Source organism: Phyllosticta citriasiana, assembly GCF_038021145.1.
Source record: "Phyllosticta citriasiana strain CBS 120426 chromosome Unknown IWZ02scaffold_9, whole genome shotgun sequence".
Lineage (NCBI taxonomy): Eukaryota > Fungi > Ascomycota > Dothideomycetes > Botryosphaeriales > Phyllostictaceae > Phyllosticta > Phyllosticta citriasiana.
This window is the reverse complement of record NW_027117286.1, coordinates 740,520-758,759: the sequence shown is the minus strand read 5'-3', so window position 1 is coordinate 758,759 and position 18,240 is coordinate 740,520. Positions and strand designations below refer to the sequence as shown.

The 18,240-nt window shown below is 55.4% G+C and overlaps 7 protein-coding genes across 7 annotated transcripts; 3 read left to right on the top strand and 4 right to left on the bottom strand.

Moving 5' to 3' along the window:
• Positions 1–104: 104 nt before the first annotated feature.
• Positions 105–953, bottom strand: IWZ02DRAFT_313380 (uncharacterized protein). Its single transcript, XM_066764097.1, has one exon. It carries the CDS (start codon positions 761–763, stop codon positions 329–331), a length of 435 nt encoding a protein of 144 aa, XP_066621227.1. The 5' UTR covers positions 764–953; the 3' UTR covers positions 105–328.
• Positions 937–3,762, bottom strand: IWZ02DRAFT_313333 (heterokaryon incompatibility protein-domain-containing protein). The gene is made up of 3 exons (XM_066764096.1): positions 2,930–3,762; positions 2,499–2,872; positions 937–2,330 (listed from the first exon to the last, which is right to left on the bottom strand). The coding sequence occupies exons 1-3, from the start codon at positions 3,381–3,383 to the stop codon at positions 1,110–1,112; spliced, it is 2,049 nt and encodes a 682-aa protein (XP_066621226.1). The 5' UTR covers positions 3,384–3,762; the 3' UTR covers positions 937–1,109.
• Positions 3,763–4,001: 239 nt separating this feature from the next.
• IWZ02DRAFT_470570 (uncharacterized protein) lies at positions 4,002–6,723 on the bottom strand (the record flags this gene model as incomplete). Its single annotated transcript, XM_066768805.1, has 3 exons — positions 4,002–4,649; positions 4,710–5,446; positions 5,502–6,723. The coding sequence occupies 3 exons, from the start codon at positions 6,721–6,723 to the stop codon at positions 4,002–4,004; spliced, it is 2,607 nt and encodes an 868-aa protein (XP_066621225.1).
• Positions 6,724–7,186: 463 nt separating this feature from the next.
• Positions 7,187–10,016, bottom strand: IWZ02DRAFT_313320 (acyl transferase/acyl hydrolase/lysophospholipase). Its single transcript, XM_066764095.1, has 3 exons — positions 9,713–10,016; positions 8,426–9,661; positions 7,187–8,378 (listed from the first exon to the last, which is right to left on the bottom strand). Exons 1-3 carry the CDS (start codon positions 9,751–9,753, stop codon positions 7,220–7,222), a joined length of 2,436 nt encoding a protein of 811 aa, XP_066621224.1. The 5' UTR covers positions 9,754–10,016; the 3' UTR covers positions 7,187–7,219.
• A 61-nt stretch (positions 10,017–10,077) lies between these two features.
• On the top strand, positions 10,078–12,473 carry IWZ02DRAFT_313312 (Cullin repeat-like-containing domain protein). Its single transcript, XM_066764094.1, has 4 exons — positions 10,078–10,590; positions 10,638–10,722; positions 10,775–10,992; positions 11,043–12,473. Exons 1-4 carry the CDS (start codon positions 10,392–10,394, stop codon positions 12,428–12,430), a joined length of 1,890 nt encoding a protein of 629 aa, XP_066621223.1. The 5' UTR covers positions 10,078–10,391; the 3' UTR covers positions 12,431–12,473.
• Positions 12,474–13,194: 721 nt separating this feature from the next.
• On the top strand, positions 13,195–15,353 carry IWZ02DRAFT_313244 (cell division control protein 3/GTP binding protein). The gene is made up of 5 exons (XM_066764093.1): positions 13,195–13,324; positions 13,592–13,894; positions 13,964–14,430; positions 14,483–15,065; positions 15,156–15,353. The coding sequence occupies exons 1-5, from the start codon at positions 13,321–13,323 to the stop codon at positions 15,167–15,169; spliced, it is 1,371 nt and encodes a 456-aa protein (XP_066621222.1). The 5' UTR covers positions 13,195–13,320; the 3' UTR covers positions 15,170–15,353.
• A 575-nt stretch (positions 15,354–15,928) lies between these two features.
• Positions 15,929–17,544, top strand: IWZ02DRAFT_313204 (uncharacterized protein). The gene is made up of 4 exons (XM_066764092.1): positions 15,929–16,124; positions 16,321–16,641; positions 16,742–17,399; positions 17,457–17,544. The coding sequence occupies exons 2-3, from the start codon at positions 16,338–16,340 to the stop codon at positions 17,284–17,286; spliced, it is 849 nt and encodes a 282-aa protein (XP_066621221.1). The 5' UTR covers positions 15,929–16,124; positions 16,321–16,337; the 3' UTR covers positions 17,287–17,399; positions 17,457–17,544.
• The last annotated feature ends 696 nt before the right edge of the window (positions 17,545–18,240 follow it).

The window sequence follows — 18,240 nt, the reverse complement described above, 5'->3', positions numbered from 1 at the left end:
GTTAAGGGCAAAGTCGCTGCAGCATTCTGGTTGATGCGGGCAGTCAATCTTTAGTAAGAACCGGTTTCCCAAGGAACCTCGAAGTGAGTGCGGAAGAAGGTGTCAAGCGTCGGTGGTCTAATTAGGGTGCTAAACAGACAGCAAAACACAACTGCTCCTCCACTCGACACGTATTCTCTGAGCTTGGACAGGAGTTTGGGGTGCTTGCTTCATTTGCCAGTGCGTCGGCTTCCTGGTTTTGTTCTCTGGCACATGCCAAAACTGGACCAAAATATCTTGGTCCTCGAGGTCTTTGATGTGGTTATCCAACGTCTCGAATAGGTCCTGGTTAGCTTCTGGGGCGCCTCTCGCATTCTTCCACTGGGTCTTCTTCCATTTGAAGATCCACTGTCACACCACGAACAAGGTAATCGGAGTCGGCCATGACGACAATCTGCTTCAAGTCCGGTACCATTCCCTTGGGCATCAGCATTCGCGGTAATATAGGGCGCTTGGCTGCTTCCATTTCCATGATACCGCTGGTGAGTTCAGTGCGCTGGCTAGTGAGGGTGAAATCCGTAGGCAGAACGGGTGTCCTGTTGTATGACGATGATTGAGAGAAGTAAACGGAACGAGCGGCCAACGCGTTGGGCTGGCCATTCCTTCGACAGGCGCCGTCGACGGCGATTAGGACTGAGCCGCTGTGAGCTGCCACAGCGCCGGAGCTCTCATGAGACCCCTCATGGCAGGGTGCCCTGATATACAGTCGCCTGCAGGAAGTCATTAGCCACCTGAGCAAACACGTGCTCTTACTTAGCTAAATATTAGACTCCCTTGCCTGCGCGCCGCCCCGCGTCGCCAGGTACAGCGCCTCTTCCGTCGACAGTTTGGCGTGCTCTACATCATCTTTGCTATCTGTCTCGCCTTCTCCCGCCTTCTCCTCCTCCTCCTCCTTCTTCTCCCTGTGCTCGCGCTTCCTATCCCCAGCAACACTGACGCTGCGCAGCCGCGAGACGAGGACAGCCTGGCGCGCGGCCTCGAGGACGCTGGGACTATACCCGCCGCTAACATCCGTGCCGAGTCCAACGTCGTCCTCTAGTACACATATAAAGAATCACTAAGACATTTCTTTAGATGAGTTTTACCGTCCTCCAGCTTTTCTCATCATCGCGAAGCGAGGTTGCCTCTCTGCCTTCCAAAAACATCCAACCAACCCGCTGGTATTGCTCTCCATCGCCTCCATTTTTCTTACCAATAACGAGCCCAGTGCCGAGAGTAATACTGGATGCTTTCTTGCTGTCTGTAAGATCCTGTCGGGCCGACTGCTCCTCATGATGCAAGAGCTCCCCTTGAAGCAACACAACATGCATCTCCCAATCAAGCCATACCCTGGATTCCAGATCCGTTTTGTAATCCAAACGCACCATTGATCCCTCGTCTTCAATTGAAAATTTCGTACAATAGCGGGGATACGGTGTCCGACCAACCGATTCCAGTTCGATTTCATCCTCAGTCCTTTTTGTCTTGCTCTGAGTGAGCTTCACCACCGGGCCGTGGAGTAGCAGGCAGGCGTCCTTCACCTCACCGAAAGGATTGGCGTCTTCTTTCAACTCCACATGCCAATCCACGACCCTGGCGACAGCAACATTGTCATTTTGTGAAGTAATTCCAGCGGCGCAGCCGTCAAAACCGGCCCAGCTCCAACTAGGACCAGTGTATTGCGATGGAGCCTTGGCCCCTTGGAGACTTTGCCACGCCAGTCCTCTGATCAGCTCATGGCTCCAGAGACCAGCGACGTACTGAGCTCGGAACCGCGCCTGGAATTTGCTTGCAAGGCCACTCATGGCAGGCAGCCTGTCAGTCTCTTCGCTAAGCTTTCGACGTCCAAACGCCCTCACAATGGAATTCCACAGAAAGAAGTCGCTCAGAGGGGACGATGGCTCAGGATTTCGTAAATCGCAGTAGCGAGACTTGCTACCACTGCCGTCCTCGCCGACAATGCCATGATCACACTCAAAGCACATCTGTCGGGTATTGTAGTGGATCGTCCTGCGAGAAAGGAGGCGCTCCTGCAATGCCCACCCACGTTGACTGAGGGGCTCCGATTCGTCCCCGAGCGACCACGGACGTTCTTGGGCTGGGAAAAGCATTTGAGCGTAGACGTGTCCCAAACCAGGATGTTCAACTATCGAGGTTGGGCGGTGCGTGCGATCATGGAAACAGCCCACCGATTTGTCGTTTGCATGGTTTGCTGCGATGACGAGATGCGCATTGGAGTAGATTTCTTTCATCAAAGCCGATTGCTGGGCCCAGTCATTCAAGTCGTCCTGGCAGATGCAAAGACTGTCCACCTAAACACGAGTGATCAGCAACCAGACTTCAGGCTTCCAGTGTTAGAGGCCGCTGAGAAAAGGGGACCGGTCGGATCTAGTGTCTCCGAGCAGTGGATGAAGGAATTTGATCGGCAGCAGCGCATTCTTGTGACCGGTACCAATTTCGGAAAGTCTTTGCATACTCACCCACAGGTATCCTAGTCTCAGATGCCGAGCAATCAAAACAGCATCGAAGATAGTTCGCGGAAGCTCGGACAGCGTGATACTGGACTTGCGCGCCGAGATGGAGTCTTTTGTCAACATGGAAGCTCTCGATGAGCCCCAGCAATATGACAGGCAAGCATAATCCCCTGAACATCCCAAACCGCTCACGATTTGGATATCATTGCCGCCCGGGCTGATATCCAACACGCGTGATGGTAGCGACGGATCCCCAGACGTGGATTGCTCATGATTCTCGACACAGTCTTCCAGCCACGACTTTACTTTGTCGAGGCTTGTCGATGTGCCAGAGTTTACCTCCACCGGCCTCAGCGGGATTTTGGACGCGAGAGGAGTCCCTGGGTGCAGCTTGTCAGTACAGATGAGATGCAACTGCTGAATATGACAAAACCCACCAGCCTTCACACCAAAACTTACTCCTGCGAGCAAGTACACCCCGAGTCTTGTAGGATTCCGGGCCAACACCACAAACCCTTTTGAATTGGACGGGCGTCTTGTCAACCATAGCCTTTGTTTCTCGGGAAACGGCTGCTTGTCTGCTCTGAACTCGGCAAACGACCGATCGGTACGAAGTGCTTTGCCATGAAGCTCTTTCCACCGCAACACGCCGGCCTGGACAAGACGACAGAGCGAGCAAGTCACAGCAGAATCTTCGAGACGACTAAAATTCTGATGATATGGGAAACCAAGCGGGTCCTTCGGGGCATCGCGCGACTTTCTGGAGCCTGGGATGCCATACCAAAGCTCGGGCATGTCATCTTGATCGGCCACACGAAAGTGGTCTGGAGACTCCGGGAAGGGAGGCAGGTTTTCGAAGGGAATGGTCAAGCAAAGCTTGCAGAGTGCCATGTGGAAAGAGAAACGATGACCGCATTTGAGAACCCAGACCTCAACTCGCCGCGCCGCTCAAGGCTAGATGGTTCCTTATAAGCCGCACCACGCAGAATCATGTTCTTCAGGCTGTTGTGCTACCATCACAGGCCATCGGGCGATGATTTGTGGCACAGAGCAGGGAGCTCAGAGCGGGACTCGTCAGCTTTGGGGGCCGACAATCCGTGCCTCGTTGCACTGTGCCGCGGAATATACACAAAGGCGAATACGAGGCGCATTGGAAGAGTGCAGACCGGCCGCTCTGCTCGTGTGGGGAAACAGGAAGAGTGATGTTCGTTATGCCTTGAATTTGATCTCGGAGACGTGAGCGGCAGAATATTGCAGCGAGAACGAAAAGCTGCAGTCAGTGTTGTCACGGCGTGCTTACACCAGTAGTCAACAAGCGTTGCCATTCATTCCATTACCAGCCAGACAGGCTAGCAGCTTTTTCGTGAATCATCTCACAAGGTAGATTCATCAATGAGTCGAACCCGTGCTGTTCTCAAGGGCTTCTCGTGTTCTCATTATCATTTGCTATTAATCATAGGTCCTTTTCGATGCGATTTTCTCTGCCTGTGTACTTGTGCAGGAACGCGCTCAGGTGTAAATACTTTCCGTGTAGGCATTGACCTGTAGACCCTTCTCGGCCATTTCAGCGTCACGCAAAAACTCCAGGGGCATCCAAACCAAGTGGCCCTTGATTTCGTCCAGCAGACGCTTGATATCGGCCACACTGCGATGGACGTCGTAAATGTGCCCCTGCTTGTGCTGGGTGTCCGACTTTGTTGTGTCGGTTGGTGGAAGAAATTTGGCATAATCCTCAAAAGTTTTGACTGCAGGATTGAGTGAGATTGATTCCTCACGCCTGTGGTGACTATCAAGAGGGGACTTACTGTTGTCATCTGGATCGGCATGGAACAAGTCTCTGAAGATTTCCGTGTTTCGCGTAGCATTACCAGTCCACATGTTCCAGACTTGGTCGCTGAGTGGATCAGCTATAAATTGAAAGCTGGGGTCGTCCTCCTGGTTGTCGTTTGGGCAGTCACCCGGCGGCTGGGCGTTGGGGTCATTTGACGCGTCGAAGGGTTGAGATTTGATTAGACCAAGGTGCTCGCGCCAGAGCATGCGACGCAGAGTTGCAGCGTGCCGGCCTGCGGCGAAAGGCTGTCCGTCCATCTCAGATTCCATAGTGTCACGATCTTCCATAACGATGGTCAATTCGGAGTCGTGGAAACCGATTTGAGACTACAAGCAGCAAGGTTAGCACAGATGGTTTTAACTATGATGAGCGACAATGGTAGTTACCCGATCGTTGATGTTGGAGCTGCCACACAGTACAATCCTGTCATCTACAATGCACACTTTGCCGTGGATGTAAAGCTCCTCTTGGACGAAATTTCCCTTCTCTGAGTCTGGGTCCTCCGGATCCCAAGGCTCATCCGCAACCTTTCCACCATCTTGCAGGGCGTGGTGCGCAATGGAGTCACTGCTGATTATGTGGTCTTCACCGTCACTCCTCAAGCCAGCCGCCTCACGTTTGGCTTCGAATTTGCGTTTGCGGTCCGCCATAATCTCTCGTTCCTCGTCGTTCAGGTCCGAATCATAGCCGCCCTCACTGCTAGAATCTCCCTTGGCTCCGGTGATGCCACTGGACATGATCTCCTCTGCGTTGGCTCTCTGCAAATCTTCATACTTGACGCCCGACGCTTCCTCTTGCCTGCGCATGGCGGGCGTTGTATTCAGACGATCGTAACTTCTCAGATTAAAGCAAAAGACGTGGTCATCGGGGTTGACACCTTGCTTTCGAATTTGCTCCTTAATCGAATGCTCGCCACGGTTAATCGACTTGTACTGATAGTCCATGATGGCACGCGTGCCAGTCGCAGCGTCACTGCGGAGGTCGCCTGCGAAGCCGGGGATGGCTGGTATGATGATAATGATGCGGAACTTTCGGCCCTCCTTGCCGGCTTTCACACAGGCATCGACTATGGCGCGGCCGATCTCGTTGTGAATAGGCGACTGATGCTCGCCAGTGGCAGTGACTAAGTTTATGGTTAGCAATCTTGATTTTGGTCAGAGGCAAGGATATTGACGGACTGAAGAACTGGTTTTCAATGTAAACATAATGCTGCGCATTTCTGATGACTTCACAGTAAGCATTTTGGATGCTGTGCTCTGTCAAGATTCCACTGCTCCAATCGGCACTGCTACGGACCAATTGAGCATGGATCTTGCCATCTTTGGTACCCTTTAGTGATGGCTTGGAATCAAGTGGAGTCAAAGGGTGTTGGATGTAGTCGCCGACAGGGAACTTTGGCCTTTGTACAGCGACCAAATCCTCGTCTTCTCCAAGTCTGCCCTCCAAGCAAAGCCAATCAAAGCGCTTGTCACGCTTGTACTTGTCGCGCTTGACAAAGTTCCAACGAAGCACAAAGTGTTCTGCAATGTCGTAGACACAGGGGCCAATCAAGCCCATGGCCACGTCGTGCCAAGGCATGCGGCCGAACTCGGACTTTGAAAGCTCGTTGGACTTCCAATCCTCGACAGACTGGAAATCCATGATGCGATTGTTGTTGAAATCTTGCCCGGGGAAGATTTCATGTTGAACACCGCTGGGATGGACGTCGGCCATCTGATGCTGCTTGTTGTCCCAACGACCAAAGCAAAGATCCAGACCACCAATGAAGGCCAATTCATAGTCAATGACGATGAACTTTTCATGATGAGCCCAGTAGAAGGTCATGTCACCAGCATTCTCAAAGATGTTGTGATCAGGGTGTCTCATGACATGGATATTGCCGTGACCGGGAGAGCCTTCGGGACACAGGTTCCTAAGAGCATGTTTGGTATGGGCGCTGTTGCAAGTCAAGGCCTGGTTGACTTCCTTGTACACAATGACGTAGATTTTGACACCTGCTTCAGCGCGGCGCTTCAGCACCTGGTCAAGGCGCCATTCCTGGTTGTAGTAGGGCGGACGACGGAGGAACAGCTCCGGAGAGAGCCACCAATCAGCAATGTAAATGGTTTCCTTGGCACGCTCCAAAGCGACGCTGACGGCCCAAAAGTAGTCGCGGCCATCGACGTACCACTTGACCAGATTGTTGTCTCTTTCTGGGGCAAAGCTTTCAAAGCGGTGACCGTCGGCGATCTTTGTGCGCTTTGCGTCGGTGCGCTGCTCGTGCTCCTCGTCGTGGCGGTGATTTGGGTTGATAAGGTTGTTCAGTTTGCCAATCTTGTTTTTCAGGTGGGTCGCCTGGACCTTGACTTCGTAGAGATGGGTGTTTTTGAGCTTCTCGCGCAGGCCGGGGAAAGGGTGCATCAGGTGTTCCTTGAAGCCGTGGGGCTGGTGGGATTCTTTGTCGTGCTCGGCGGCATGCTGGCTCGCTTCGGGCTGCTGGGCCGGACCGGTGAAAGACATGGCGCGCGACGGTGGAACGGGAGGGAGGGAGGGAGGGAGGGAGGGCGAAGGTGGTTGGAGGGTGGGTGGAGGTCGGGGCGACGGGAGGATTAAGTACAGGCAGGCAGGCAGGCAGGCAGGCAGTACAGCCGTGCCGTTCGAGTCGTCTGCCTAGGGAGAAACAGGCTAGGTACATGTACTGGATGGTGGGTGCCGTGGTACCTGGGCTGGCAGGATCCCTGTGTCGTTCCTGCCTCGTCCCGACATGGGTGACTCCCGTCTGCCTGAGGTGTCGCGGGGCTGCGGGGCTGCGGGGCTTGCGACGATCCGGCAACCCACCACGAACCCTCTGACGTCAACATCCATCTGAACAACGGGCAGGTCGACGGTACCTGTACATGTATGGATGTAGGTACTATCAACTAAAATGGTCGCAGTGGTCGCCCTCGCCCATCTTCTTGCCAGCCCGTCCGCTCCTCAGCTTCCATCGTCGCCGCCGTTCCTTCTCGTCCGCCTCGCGTTCCAGCCGCCTCGTCTTCTTACGCTCGTACACGGCCCGCACTGCCCGCCGCGTCTGCTCTTTGCCCTCGTCAAAGTTGGCCCGCGCCAGCTCCACCACCTTTTCAATGTCCTCCGGCGTATACACAAAGTTCCACGTTGACATGAAGTCCGAAGTTCTTGGATCAACGCCCTCGACTTTGGGGTTTCCAAGGAACGGAAAGTAGATGACCGTGATGCCCGCGTTCGGCCTCATCAGCTCCCAATCTTCCTCCACTTGCTTCGACACAGACTGTCCCGCCTCGTCCGATACTCGCTGTTCGCTAGTCCCCACCCAAACGTTGCAGTATCCCAGGTCGTATCTTGGTGGTTTTTGGCCCATCCGACCCTGGTGCCGTTGCTGCGCCTCCTGTTCCTCCTGGGCCTCGGCCATCTTTTCTGCTGCGTCCTCTTTGCTCTCCGCCTGCGCAGCTTCGAAGTCCTGCTGGACCTGCTCCTCTGACGAGTCGGCAGGGGGCCAGCCTGCTCCAATCGGCCATCCAACGATTCCTCTCTGCTTGGTATACCCCTCTGCTACTTTGAGCCAATTGTCCGTCCTGACGTCTGCCGACGCATCAAACGCGATGATCATGTCCACATCACGACCGGGCCGGAGCAGTGGGTATAGTGGCAGATTATTGCTCATGCCCGCATCCATGAGCTGCAGATTCGACGCCGTGAACATGCTCTCTGGACATGTGGGGGGCAGTGATCCTTGCAAGCCGAGTGCGTAGTTGGGAATGACGGCAGGGTCTATGGGATGCGTCCGGGCCAAGTCCTGATCCCTCTCCGCAATCATTTCGTCGATGCCCCCGAAACCAGTGAGTCCGCGCAGAATGGGTCGAATTTCCTTGTAGTAGTGCGAAAGTGTCGCGCAAAATGCGCTTCCCCAGATGCCGAGCATCAACGGAATGCGCAGCTCAGGGAGAGCGAGTCCGTTGTCGCGCCACAGTCCTTTGCCCTCGTAGAATTGACGTCCAACAGCCCACGTGGGTATCCCAGCCCCGAGCTCTTCACTCCACATTTCGTATGGCGTGAACCTATGCCGTTAGCTCAATCGATGCCATCGACGGGCAAGGCCACTCACTCAAACCACTGAAACCAAGGCTCCTTTTTCGAAACATTCGAGCTTTGCTCTTCTGGAGGTATCTCATGCCGCACCGCCGTATATATCGGCAATGGAAACACCCCATTGTCCACAAATCGTCGTTGGTTCGAAATCTTCATGTCAGTGTAGTCGATGCCAAGTTCGCCCTTGGGTACCATGAGACGAGCCGCGAGCAGCAGGCCGTAAATATCGACAATGCCAAAGTCAGCGCCCGGCACACCCTTGTACTTCTCCACCATGCCACTGAGCAAATACTTGTTGGTTGGAGCGCTGTTTATCATGGCCAATGCTGGGGGTGGATAGCATATGTGAATACCCAGCCTATTCTTCAAATGGTTGATGAGGCGCTGGTGGCTTTGCCCAGCAATGGAAGAATAGAAAAGCGCCTGAAGCCAACAACTTCCGCTGACGCCGGCTGTGTAAGTGACGCAATCGAACAGACCGGCCTCGCTGGCTGAGAGATACGATGAAGACGTAGCGACCAGGGCACGAAGGCCGCCGCCGGAGCCACACATGGCAATGGTGGGCACGTCGTCTGGATGGATTTCCTTTTCGTCCAAGTCCAAGTATCGCGCCAGGGCTTGCCGCAGGTGGAGCTTGCGCCTCTCAAGAAAGCGCAGCTCCTCCTCGCACAGATCGCTGGAGATGCGAACGCGAGCATCCCACACGATTTCCGGATTGATTTCAGGATCATGCGCTTCGTTCCAGATTTCTTCTGCCAGCGATCCAGGCGCCATTGAGAGCTCATTCTGTAGCTTGCTGATGAATGCAGGTAGTGTTCTGACCCAGTCTGGAACGAGCAGCCCCGACACGGTCTCTGGCAGCGACGAAATGGCGACTACAACTCCGTCCCATACCGACTCTCGTCTGATATCAGTCTCTTTGTCGTCGCCGACCGCAACCCTTGCTTGCGACGGTGGAGGTTGCTGCCCGGGCTTGCCTTCGTCCTTTCCATACTGGAATTCTTTTCCGCGATGTATGACCTTTGGCCGATCAGCTATTTCGGTGCGCTTTCGAGACAGATCTTCGGTGTCCTGCGAGCTCGATTCGGTGTGTAGAAAGATTCGTCGAGCCTGGGAGAAGTCGTGGGAGGCTTGTTGGGAACAGGCGTACAACGCAAGACCCCCGGTGCAAGTCGCGAAAGCCAATGCGCCAGCGCCGCGCCACAGAGAGAGTGTCTTTCGCCGATGGCGAAGAGGAGCGCGCAGGAAACTCCTAGTCATTGGTTAGCCCGGAGTGAAAGCGAGGAAGGCAAAGCCAAAGTACCGCGCAAAGCACTGGCGAGAAAGTTGGAGGCAGCGCAGCATCACGATAGCTGGGGGACGCGACGGTCTTGGCTTAGCTCATGGCCAGGGAAGGTCGTGGAAACACCAGCGAGGATCTGGTCCTGGTCTGGTCCTGGTGCTTGTCCTGTTTCGAAACTGCAGTATTAGCCTGCAGGCGGGAGCGGGACTTGGACGAGCAGCTGGAGCACAGCGAGTTAGTTGGTATGTTTGTTTGCCGTCCGGTTCTGGTTGAGGTGATCATCGGATGTCACGGTGACGGCACCGCAGGGCAGCGAGCTCAACCGGCCACCCGCTAGGTGCTGTCATTGGAACGAGGATCCGGCGCCGACGACTGGAGCTCCCCGGCAGCAGCGCAGCCAACCTAACACCTCAGCCTTTCGGTAGCGCGCGCCCGCTGTCGCCCGCCCGCCTCCATCTCCACTTCTTCACCTGCTTACTCGCGCCCGTACAATTCCCGGCCGAGCTCTGTTTCTGACCAACCTGTGCCCCGACACCTGGCCATCGAACAAAGCGATCCCCCGTTCACGTCCCTCTCTCCCGCCGCCGACTCCTGCTCCTGCCGCGCCCAAACCCTCATGCCCTGTCCTCGCAAACGCCGTCCCTCGTCGAAACCCTGTCCGAGATCCACTCGGCTGCGACTGTCGATCTGAACAGCCATCATGGTCGCGCCACGCAAGGCGGCGCTCGCCGAGGAGAGCGCCGAGGTCGAGGTCTTGTTTGCCAATATGGAGAAGCTGAAGAGCTTGACCAAGAAGATCCAAGGTTCGCTCAACCGCTTGGAGACGAGCGGAAAGAGCGTCGAGGACGCTATCCGACCAATCTATGGCAACACCCAGCGCCTGCAGACCACCAACAATAGTACGTCCCTTGCCATGTATGCTCGAGAAGTACTGACCGTCGCGCAGACGTTGACAAGGTCGTCGAAGCAATAGACCGCATACGGCAGCCTCTCGATCAAAGGAGTCGAGAGGAACGTGTTATCAATGCTGGGTATGTTCCGCCACTGACCCCATGTCCGTACCTCCTCACTGATTCCGCCCAGGCCCAAAAAAGTCGGTCTTGCGGACTTCATTGCTTCTCTTGACCGAACAACGCAAGCACTCGGCGAACTTAAACAGTCCAATCTCCGCTCGAACCAGCAGGCCATTGCTGAACTCAACTCCCTTCTCAAGCGGGGGACAAAGCAGCTGGAGGATGTCTTTCGGGAAATCCTGCGCGAAGATGCGCGGATGGTAGAACCTTTGCATTATATCACAAAACGTAAGACCGCAAGGTGTTTGCAGACGCCAAGTGTATTGATCTGTGCGCAGAGCTTCCATTTCCAGCTATCCCCGAGGACAAAGTCTCCCAGCTGCGCACCATAAACTCACACGTCGCCGCTTCCGTTGCCCAAATATCTCAGACCGACCTGCGCGATACCCCTACAGCAAAGATCTATGCCGAAGTTCGTGGGGAATACATGACCAATACCTTGAGAAATCTGTCGGCTGCGTGCGTTTCTACGGCAAAGAAGACCACAGCGGACGCTCTTTACCGACAGGGCACCAACGGAATCGGCACGTACTGCGCGGGGATTGAGGGGATAATGACAGCAGAGTACAACAACATCTGCCATATCTTTGCCCGCGAGGATTGGGCCCGCGTGTACATGGCCACCTGCCAGACTACGCTGAACGAGTTTGCCAAGACTCTGAGGGAGTTGAACACTCACGTCAAGAACAACCTCCTCACTGATAGCTTCCTTGCATACGAGATTATCGACGTTGTGTCAAATCTCTCGTTGCGCCTGGAAAAGCACACGGGAGAGCTGAAGCGCGCAGTTGCCGATGCACTCAAACCAATACGCGAGACGGCGAAATCCTCCCTTCGCGCGCTCTTTGAAGACGCGCGCAACAAGGTGCAATCTTTGGTTGCGGTGCCCATCGATGGAGGCGCTTCAAACACGACTGCAGAGATGATGGCGCGGTTGCAACAAATGACGAACTACCTAACGCCCCTGACTTCTGTTTTGATCTCGCTCGGTGACGGCGGGTGGTCCAATGGGCCAGCAGCAGCGTCGACGTCGTCGCACAAGTCGTTCGATGTCGGCGCCGATGGGCGACAGCTCTTTGCAAACTATGCAGGCGAGATGATCGACACGCAGCTGAAGGAGTTGGATGCCAAAGCGCGCATGCTGCACAAGAGCAAAGCTCTACAAGGCGTATTCATCGCAAACAATGTTGCAATTATTGACAGGATGATAAGGTCTTCGGAGCTTGCCGGGCTGATGGGAAGTGCTCAGAAGCTCGTCGAAGGATGGAGAAAGAAGGGCACGCAAGCTTACCTGGATGCTTGGAAAGAACCTTCGGCCTACTTGCTCGACGTGCAGTACACGAATCGCGGCGGGCGGCCACCATCGGGAGGAGCACACTCGGTTGACTCTGCCAGCGTCATCAAGAACCTGAGCTCCAAGGATCGCGACAGCCTCAAGGAAAAGTGGAAGAACTTCAACATTGCCTTTGACGAGCTGATTGCCAAACACAAGGGCTATGGGATGGAGAAGGAGGTCAAGACACAGCTCGCACGCGAGGTGCAGACCATGATCGAGCCCCTGTATGGACGATTCTGGGACCGATACCACGAGATCGACAAGGGAAAAGGCAAGTACGTCAAATACGACAAGGCGCAGCTCGCGTCAACTCTGTCGAGTTTGGCGTGAGCATGTTGGAGAGAGGGCAGAGCGGAGCAATGTCGTGGGCGATATACCCTTGGGATCTGGGGCGTACGGGAGTTCGCAGGTATATACTACATAGGTAAGCGGACTAGGAGTACTAGTTTAATGTTTAGAGAGGGACAAATGTACAAAGGAGTAGCAGCTCCAAGACATGCGACGGAATGCGTGGCCTTTCTAGCTGCCCTGCCCTGGGGTCTTAGACCAACACGTGATGACACCCAGAGAGCGTCGTGGCACGGCACCGCCGCGGGAGCTGTTCCCCTGCGCTTGCCGCTGCCGCACGACAGCCCTGCCTCTGCCTCCCTTTCGGCTGGAAGGAGAAAAAAACACACCACGGCCGACCCTCGTCGTCCTCTTCTCTTCCAAACCACCCCCCCCCCCCCCCCCCCTCTCTCCATCGCTCTCCATCGCCCATTTTTGCTCGACCGATTCGGCGCGTCGCACCCCGGAAGCTCATCAACGCTCGACCACGTTGCGCACCCGGTCCGGCGCCAAGACCAATCCAGTTAATCCCTGCGTGACGGACCCCTTTCCACCAGCACACTTTCGTCGACAACACCTGCCTCAACACCATCTGCCAACTGCAGCAGCGGCCGAGGACTCGCGTCAAAGCCCCATTTTCCCTCGCCGTCTTCTGCCATCGCCAACGCCCACTCCTCTGCATCTCTAGACTGACTGGTGAGTCCTGCACCCTGTGCCTGCCCGACCCGCTAGCACCACTACGCCTCCGAGGCCATCTCCGCCCGACCTCCCCCGCTGGCTTCTCACCACCTCCTCGTCTCTTCCTCTCGACACTCTTCACTCGCTGACCACGCTGTCGCCTACAGTAGTCTCTCGTTTCCATTGCCAAAGCCAACGCTTACTTCTCCTTCGTCATGGGTGAGCTCCCTGCCCCTACTCCTCCCCCCCCCCCCCCCCCCCCCCCCCCAAGCAGTCGGGCCATTGTGTCTGCGTTCCGTCCTCAGCCATCTCTTTCCGCCGAACCAGCGAGCGGCCCGCACCCTCGCTGGCAGTCGTCGTCGTTCAACTCCAGCACGTCGCCGCTCGCGCTCGACAATCGTCGCCCATTGCCGGCAGGCACGCGGCCTCAGCCATGGTCACTCTCTCAAAGTTGTGCCGACAGGCAGCTAATCTAGAGTTTCGCAGCCTCCAACGCCACCCCTGCCCCTGCGGCGGCTCCTCCTTCGAAAGCGCCCCCCGTCCCCAACGGCAAGATCGCAACGCCCGATGGAAATGTCAAGAGCAGCAACATGATGCCCAATGGCCCTCAAGGGTCTTCTCCGCAGACCGTGTCGTCCAAGGACCCCAAGGCCGCCGCCGCGGCTGCATCCGACCTGAGGAACATCGTGAGGAGGAAGCTTACCGGCTACGTTGGTTTCGCCAACCTGCCCAATCAATGGCACCGCAAGTCTGTTCGCAAGGGCTTCAACTTTAATGTGATGGTCGTTGGTACGTGGCCAATCTCCGGCGACAAGGGTTCGCGCACGTGTGGCTGTGGAATTGACGAATAGTATCTAGGCGAGTCTGGACTGGGAAAGTCGACCCTTGTCAATACTCTCTTCAACACCTCTCTTTACCCACCCAAGGAGCGCAAGGCCCCTTCTCTCGACATCATCCCCAAGACGGTCGCCGTCCAGTCCATCAGTGCCGACATTGAGGAGAATGGTGTCAGACTTCGTCTTACCGTTGTCGACACTCCTGGCTTCGGTGACTTTGTCAACAATGACGACTCCTGGCGCCCAATCGTCGAAAACATCGAGCAGCGCTTCGATGCCTATCTTGACGCAGAGAACAAGGTCAACCGCATGAACATTGTTGACAATCGCATCCATGCTTGCGTCTATTTCATCCAACCTACGGGTCATTCCTTGAAGCCTTTGGACGTGGAGGTCATGCGCCGCCTCCACACCAAGGTCAATCTTATTCCCGTCATTGCTAAGGCTGACACGCTGACCGATGAGGAAATCGCCGCATTCAAGCAGAGAGTAAGCAAGGTTCTGACACTGTGAGTGGCCGACGCTGACGGGCACTGTCCAGATTCTGGCCGATATCCTCCACCATGGAATCCAAATTTTCGAGGGCCCGCGGTACGAGATGGACGACGAGGAGACAATCGCCGAGAACACCGAGATCCTTTCCAAGGTTCCTTTCGCCGTCGTCGGAGCCAACACGGACGTGACGACTTCGGATGGACGCAAGGTCCGGGGTCGTCGTTACCCTTGGGGCATCATCGAAGTCGACAACGAGGAGCATTGCGACTTCGTCAAGCTTCGTCAAATGCTGATCCGCACGCACATGGAGGAGCTCAAGGAACACACCAACAACTCGCTGTACGAGAACTACCGCTCCGACAAGCTCATCTCCATGGGTGTCTCGCAAGACCCGAGCGTCTTCAAGGAGGTCAACCCCGCGGTCAAGCAGGAGGAAGAGCGCACGCTCCACGAGCAGAAGCTGCAGAAGATGGAACAGGAAATGAAGATGGTGTTCCAGCAGAAGGTGGCCGAAAAGGAGAGCAAGCTCAGGCAGAGTGAAGAGGAGCTGTACGCCCGACACCGAGAGATGAAGGAGCAGCTCGAAAAGCAGCGACAAGACCTCGAAGAGAAGAAGGCGAGAATCGAGAGTGGCAGGCCGCTCGAAGAAAAGGGCAAGAGAAAGGGCTTCTCGCTGCGCTAAGCAACGTGGCCGCCGTCATTGCAAGTGTCTCAGCGAGGAGACAAGCCTTGAGCCCACACTTTGCCCACACGACAGGATCAAAAGCCTTTCCTTTACCACTTTCGATGAACGCTCCTTAGACCCTTTTTTTCCGACTTGCGGCGGCATTCTAGGGCAATCGTAGGGACACAGCTAATAAAAGAGACAACGACGGCGATGCAAGTTGGGGTGTTGGCGCGCGCCGGGGGATGGTTCTGCTTGAACTGGGTTCTCGATTTCACTTTGTCTTGTTCTTGTTTCCACGCCTATGCGGTTGCGGTCCTTTCGCCCCTCTCCTTGCCTTTCAATTCGACTCTTCTCCTTTCTTCCAGGTTACTAAAACCGCCCCCTTCTTTTTGTTTTCTCTGTCTGTTTGCGTTTTTCCATAATCGTGCTTGATTGATACCTCCAGCATTGCAGTCTCCTTAGGTTGACAGCTATTTACACAGGTAGATCGCATTGTGGAGGGTAGCAGGTGGCAGGGGCTACACAGATTGCTTCTTTGCCATGTATTCTATACCGACACATCCGTAATCGAATTTAATCTCCTTGTCGTAGCTGCAGAGTGAGCGTGCATACGCGTGTCGAGCTGGTTAATTGAAGCAGGACGGCCTGACACGATGATTGGGACTCTGGATGGATAGATCCCATCGTAGAGGTGAATGAATAGATGGGAAACATACCTGGTTAGCTGCTGCGCCAGGCTATTGGTGGAGCACGTGACGTGGTGGTGGAAGAGCGAGGAAGTGCTGGGATGATTATTTCGTCACTGCCCGAAGTGCCGCGGGTTGGCCTCTGCCCTGATCTTGCCGCCTCGGCCTCACCCAGCATCTACCCACAGCACCCACCCACGTCAGGCAGTCTTCGGTTCCCTCCACCTTGCCTCATCCATCCTCGACCTGGGAGCTTAGGTGCATAGCTACCTACCCGACCTACCTGACCCTGCTCGTTCAAAATCCATCACCTCCTCCGACCCAGACCCTTCGTTGTAAGTCTCCCACCTACCTTGCCCACGCCCCTTGCACTCTCGCCAAGCCAACACAGTCCTACGCACCATTGGAAAACGCTCCCTCGACTCATTCCACCTCGCACGGCACGCGTCAAGTCGTCGAGAGCGCCATTGCTTGCCTTGGTCGCAATCTTGACACGGTGGCCGACCATCTAGCTGACAACAAACACTGCAGCAGCAGCACACCCGACAATGGCCCCACCACCGCCTGCGGCGATGCCTCTGCAACAGAGGCTGATTGAGCTGGCCAAGACGCTGCAGTTTGCCTGGTTTGCTGGGCACCTCACGCTACTCTTTGCGACCTTCCGTTACGGTCTCTCCTACATCAGCTTCAACTACGCGTCTCGTTCGGCTCGCTTCTCGTACCGCCTGGCTTTCCTCGCGGCTGCAGCCACGTATGGCATCGTCGTATACAAGGCTTACCGCGCGCGCGTGCGCGCTGGCAAACCCAATGGACTTCTTGGCCTGATAGCCGACGAGAATGTGCAGTATCTGCGTATGTTTTCCCGTCCCTCTCAATGCTCGACTCAAATTAAGGACGACCATTACTTCATGTCTCTTCTGTTTTGATTCCGCTGCTGACTCGAACCTTGCAGTCATGGCCGTCGCATGGCTCTCAAACACTTTCCAAGTCCCCCTTGCCATGCTGCCATTCGCTGTCTACTCCATCTTCCATGTCCTCACGTACACGCGGACGAATCTTCTGCCGGTTTTGCAGCCGCCTCCTGCTTCTGAGTCGTCGTCTCCCAACAATCGACCCCCGCAGTCTCCTCTTTCCAACACCATTGGCAAGTTCGTCAAGGAGTACTACGACGCTTCCATGTCCCTAGTCGCTCTCCTCGAGATCACGCTGTGGTTCCGCATTGCCGTATCCGCTCTCCTGTTCCAGAAGGGCTCGTGGCTCCTGCTTCTGTTTTATACCGTCTTCTTCCGCGCCCGTGTTGCGCAAAGTGCGTTCGTACAAGGTGCCATTGCGCAGCTGACGGCTAGGATTGATGCTCTGGTGCAAAACCAGAGTGCCCCTCCCCAGCTCCGACAAATTTGGGAGAGCCTGAAGAAGGCGGTCAAGCAGGTCGCTGACGCGACGAGCCCGGCACGCTTTGGCGGCGCAGGCGCACGGGGCCCCAAAAAGGCCCAGTGAGGCTGCGCATTGAACGTGGCATGTCGTTGTCCTTCCGCTTTGGCCAGATCAAGATCCATTTCTCTAGCCTAATGCAGTATCCTTGCCTTGGTTGTGATGATGGGCAAGCACGCGTCAGCTTCTTTTCGGCACCAGTCACATCGAACACAAGTTTTTGACTTTGATTGCAGGATTGCATTGGGGTGCGTGGAGATGTGTATGAAAAGCAGGAAGACCAGACGCAAATCTAGGTCAGTGGGCACACTGCACGTGCCTTGGACGGCGAAGGGCACGAAATCAAAAGCCAAACTACGAACCCGGAGCGGCTTGGCGTCGGACGTGCAGAGAGAGGACTCGATTCATCGGATGTTGGTGGATGGGTGTCGTACACCTCCGTGTACATGATGAAGCTTATGTGGGGTTGACGCGACATGCTTGTTTCCCATGGACTTTCAATGTTCGGATGAGGGGCTACATGAGCTAGTGCTTCACTGCATCTGCTGTAGTGATGGGATTTTCTCCTTGGTTCTTTCTCGTTCTCCTTGTCTTGCCCCCCCCCCAAAAAAAAAAAGCAATTGCGAATGGGTTATTTGATCCAGGCTCAACATGTTTGCGTGCCTTGTTCGGGTTTAGCATCTGCTGCGCTGATGCTAGCTCCTAGTAATGGCATTTTCTTCGTGTGAGACTTCAGGTCGTTGAGGCATGGGCAAGTGACTTGCAAGTCTCCCTCCAGCTGTGCCGCAGTGACACAAGACACGTATGTTGAAACTGCGAAGCTCCACTACTTGCTCTCACTCTCAAGTGCCTTGAACAAGAACACATGGTGCAAGTGCATGGGCACGTGAAGCCCGCCCACCAGTCCATGACTGAACCGGGTGTGCAATCGGCCCCCAAGCCGTGGAGCACGTATCCTCATGGCTCAACACTCTCCCGCCCTTTCTCCTCATTACACGCGTGTGCCCGGTACCGTGCGCA

Bases quoted from the DNA above. Each gene is read 5' to 3' on its own strand.
- IWZ02DRAFT_313380 (XM_066764097.1), bottom strand. From the start codon at position 763: ATGACTTCCTGCAGGCGACTGTATATCAGGGCACCCTGCCATGAGGGG.
- IWZ02DRAFT_313333 (XM_066764096.1), bottom strand. From the start codon at position 3,383: ATGGCACTCTGCAAGCTTTGCTTGACCATTCCCTTCGAAAACCTGCCT. The intron at 2,873-2,929 runs GTGGGTTTTGTC...AGCTGCACCCAG, and splicing joins AAGTTTTGGTGTGAAGGCTG to GGACTCCTCTCGCGTCCAAA. The intron at 2,331-2,498 runs GTGAGTATGCAA...ACTCGTGTTTAG, and splicing joins TGAGACTAGGATACCTGTGG to GTGGACAGTCTTTGCATCTG.
- IWZ02DRAFT_313320 (XM_066764095.1), bottom strand. From the start codon at position 9,753: ATGCTGCGCTGCCTCCAACTTTCTCGCCAGTGCTTTGCGCG. The intron at 9,662-9,712 runs GTACTTTGGCTT...ACCAATGACTAG, and splicing joins TCTCGCCAGTGCTTTGCGCG to GAGTTTCCTGCGCGCTCCTC. The intron at 8,379-8,425 runs GTGAGTGGCCTT...CTAACGGCATAG, and splicing joins CCTTGGTTTCAGTGGTTTGA to GTTCACGCCATACGAAATGT.
- IWZ02DRAFT_313312 (XM_066764094.1), top strand. From the start codon at position 10,392: ATGGTCGCGCCACGCAAGGCGGCGCTCGCCGAGGAGAGCGCCGAGGTC. The intron at 10,591-10,637 runs GTACGTCCCTTG...ACCGTCGCGCAG, and splicing joins CCTGCAGACCACCAACAATA to ACGTTGACAAGGTCGTCGAA. The intron at 10,993-11,042 runs GTAAGACCGCAA...ATCTGTGCGCAG, and splicing joins TTTGCATTATATCACAAAAC to AGCTTCCATTTCCAGCTATC.
- IWZ02DRAFT_313244 (XM_066764093.1), top strand. The intron at 13,895-13,963 runs GTACGTGGCCAA...AATAGTATCTAG, and splicing joins CTTTAATGTGATGGTCGTTG to GCGAGTCTGGACTGGGAAAG. The intron at 14,431-14,482 runs GTAAGCAAGGTT...GGCACTGTCCAG, and splicing joins TCGCCGCATTCAAGCAGAGA to ATTCTGGCCGATATCCTCCA.
- IWZ02DRAFT_313204 (XM_066764092.1), top strand. From the start codon at position 16,338: ATGGCCCCACCACCGCCTGCGGCGATGCCTCTGCAACAGAGGCTGATT. The intron at 16,642-16,741 runs GTATGTTTTCCC...CGAACCTTGCAG, and splicing joins CGAGAATGTGCAGTATCTGC to TCATGGCCGTCGCATGGCTC.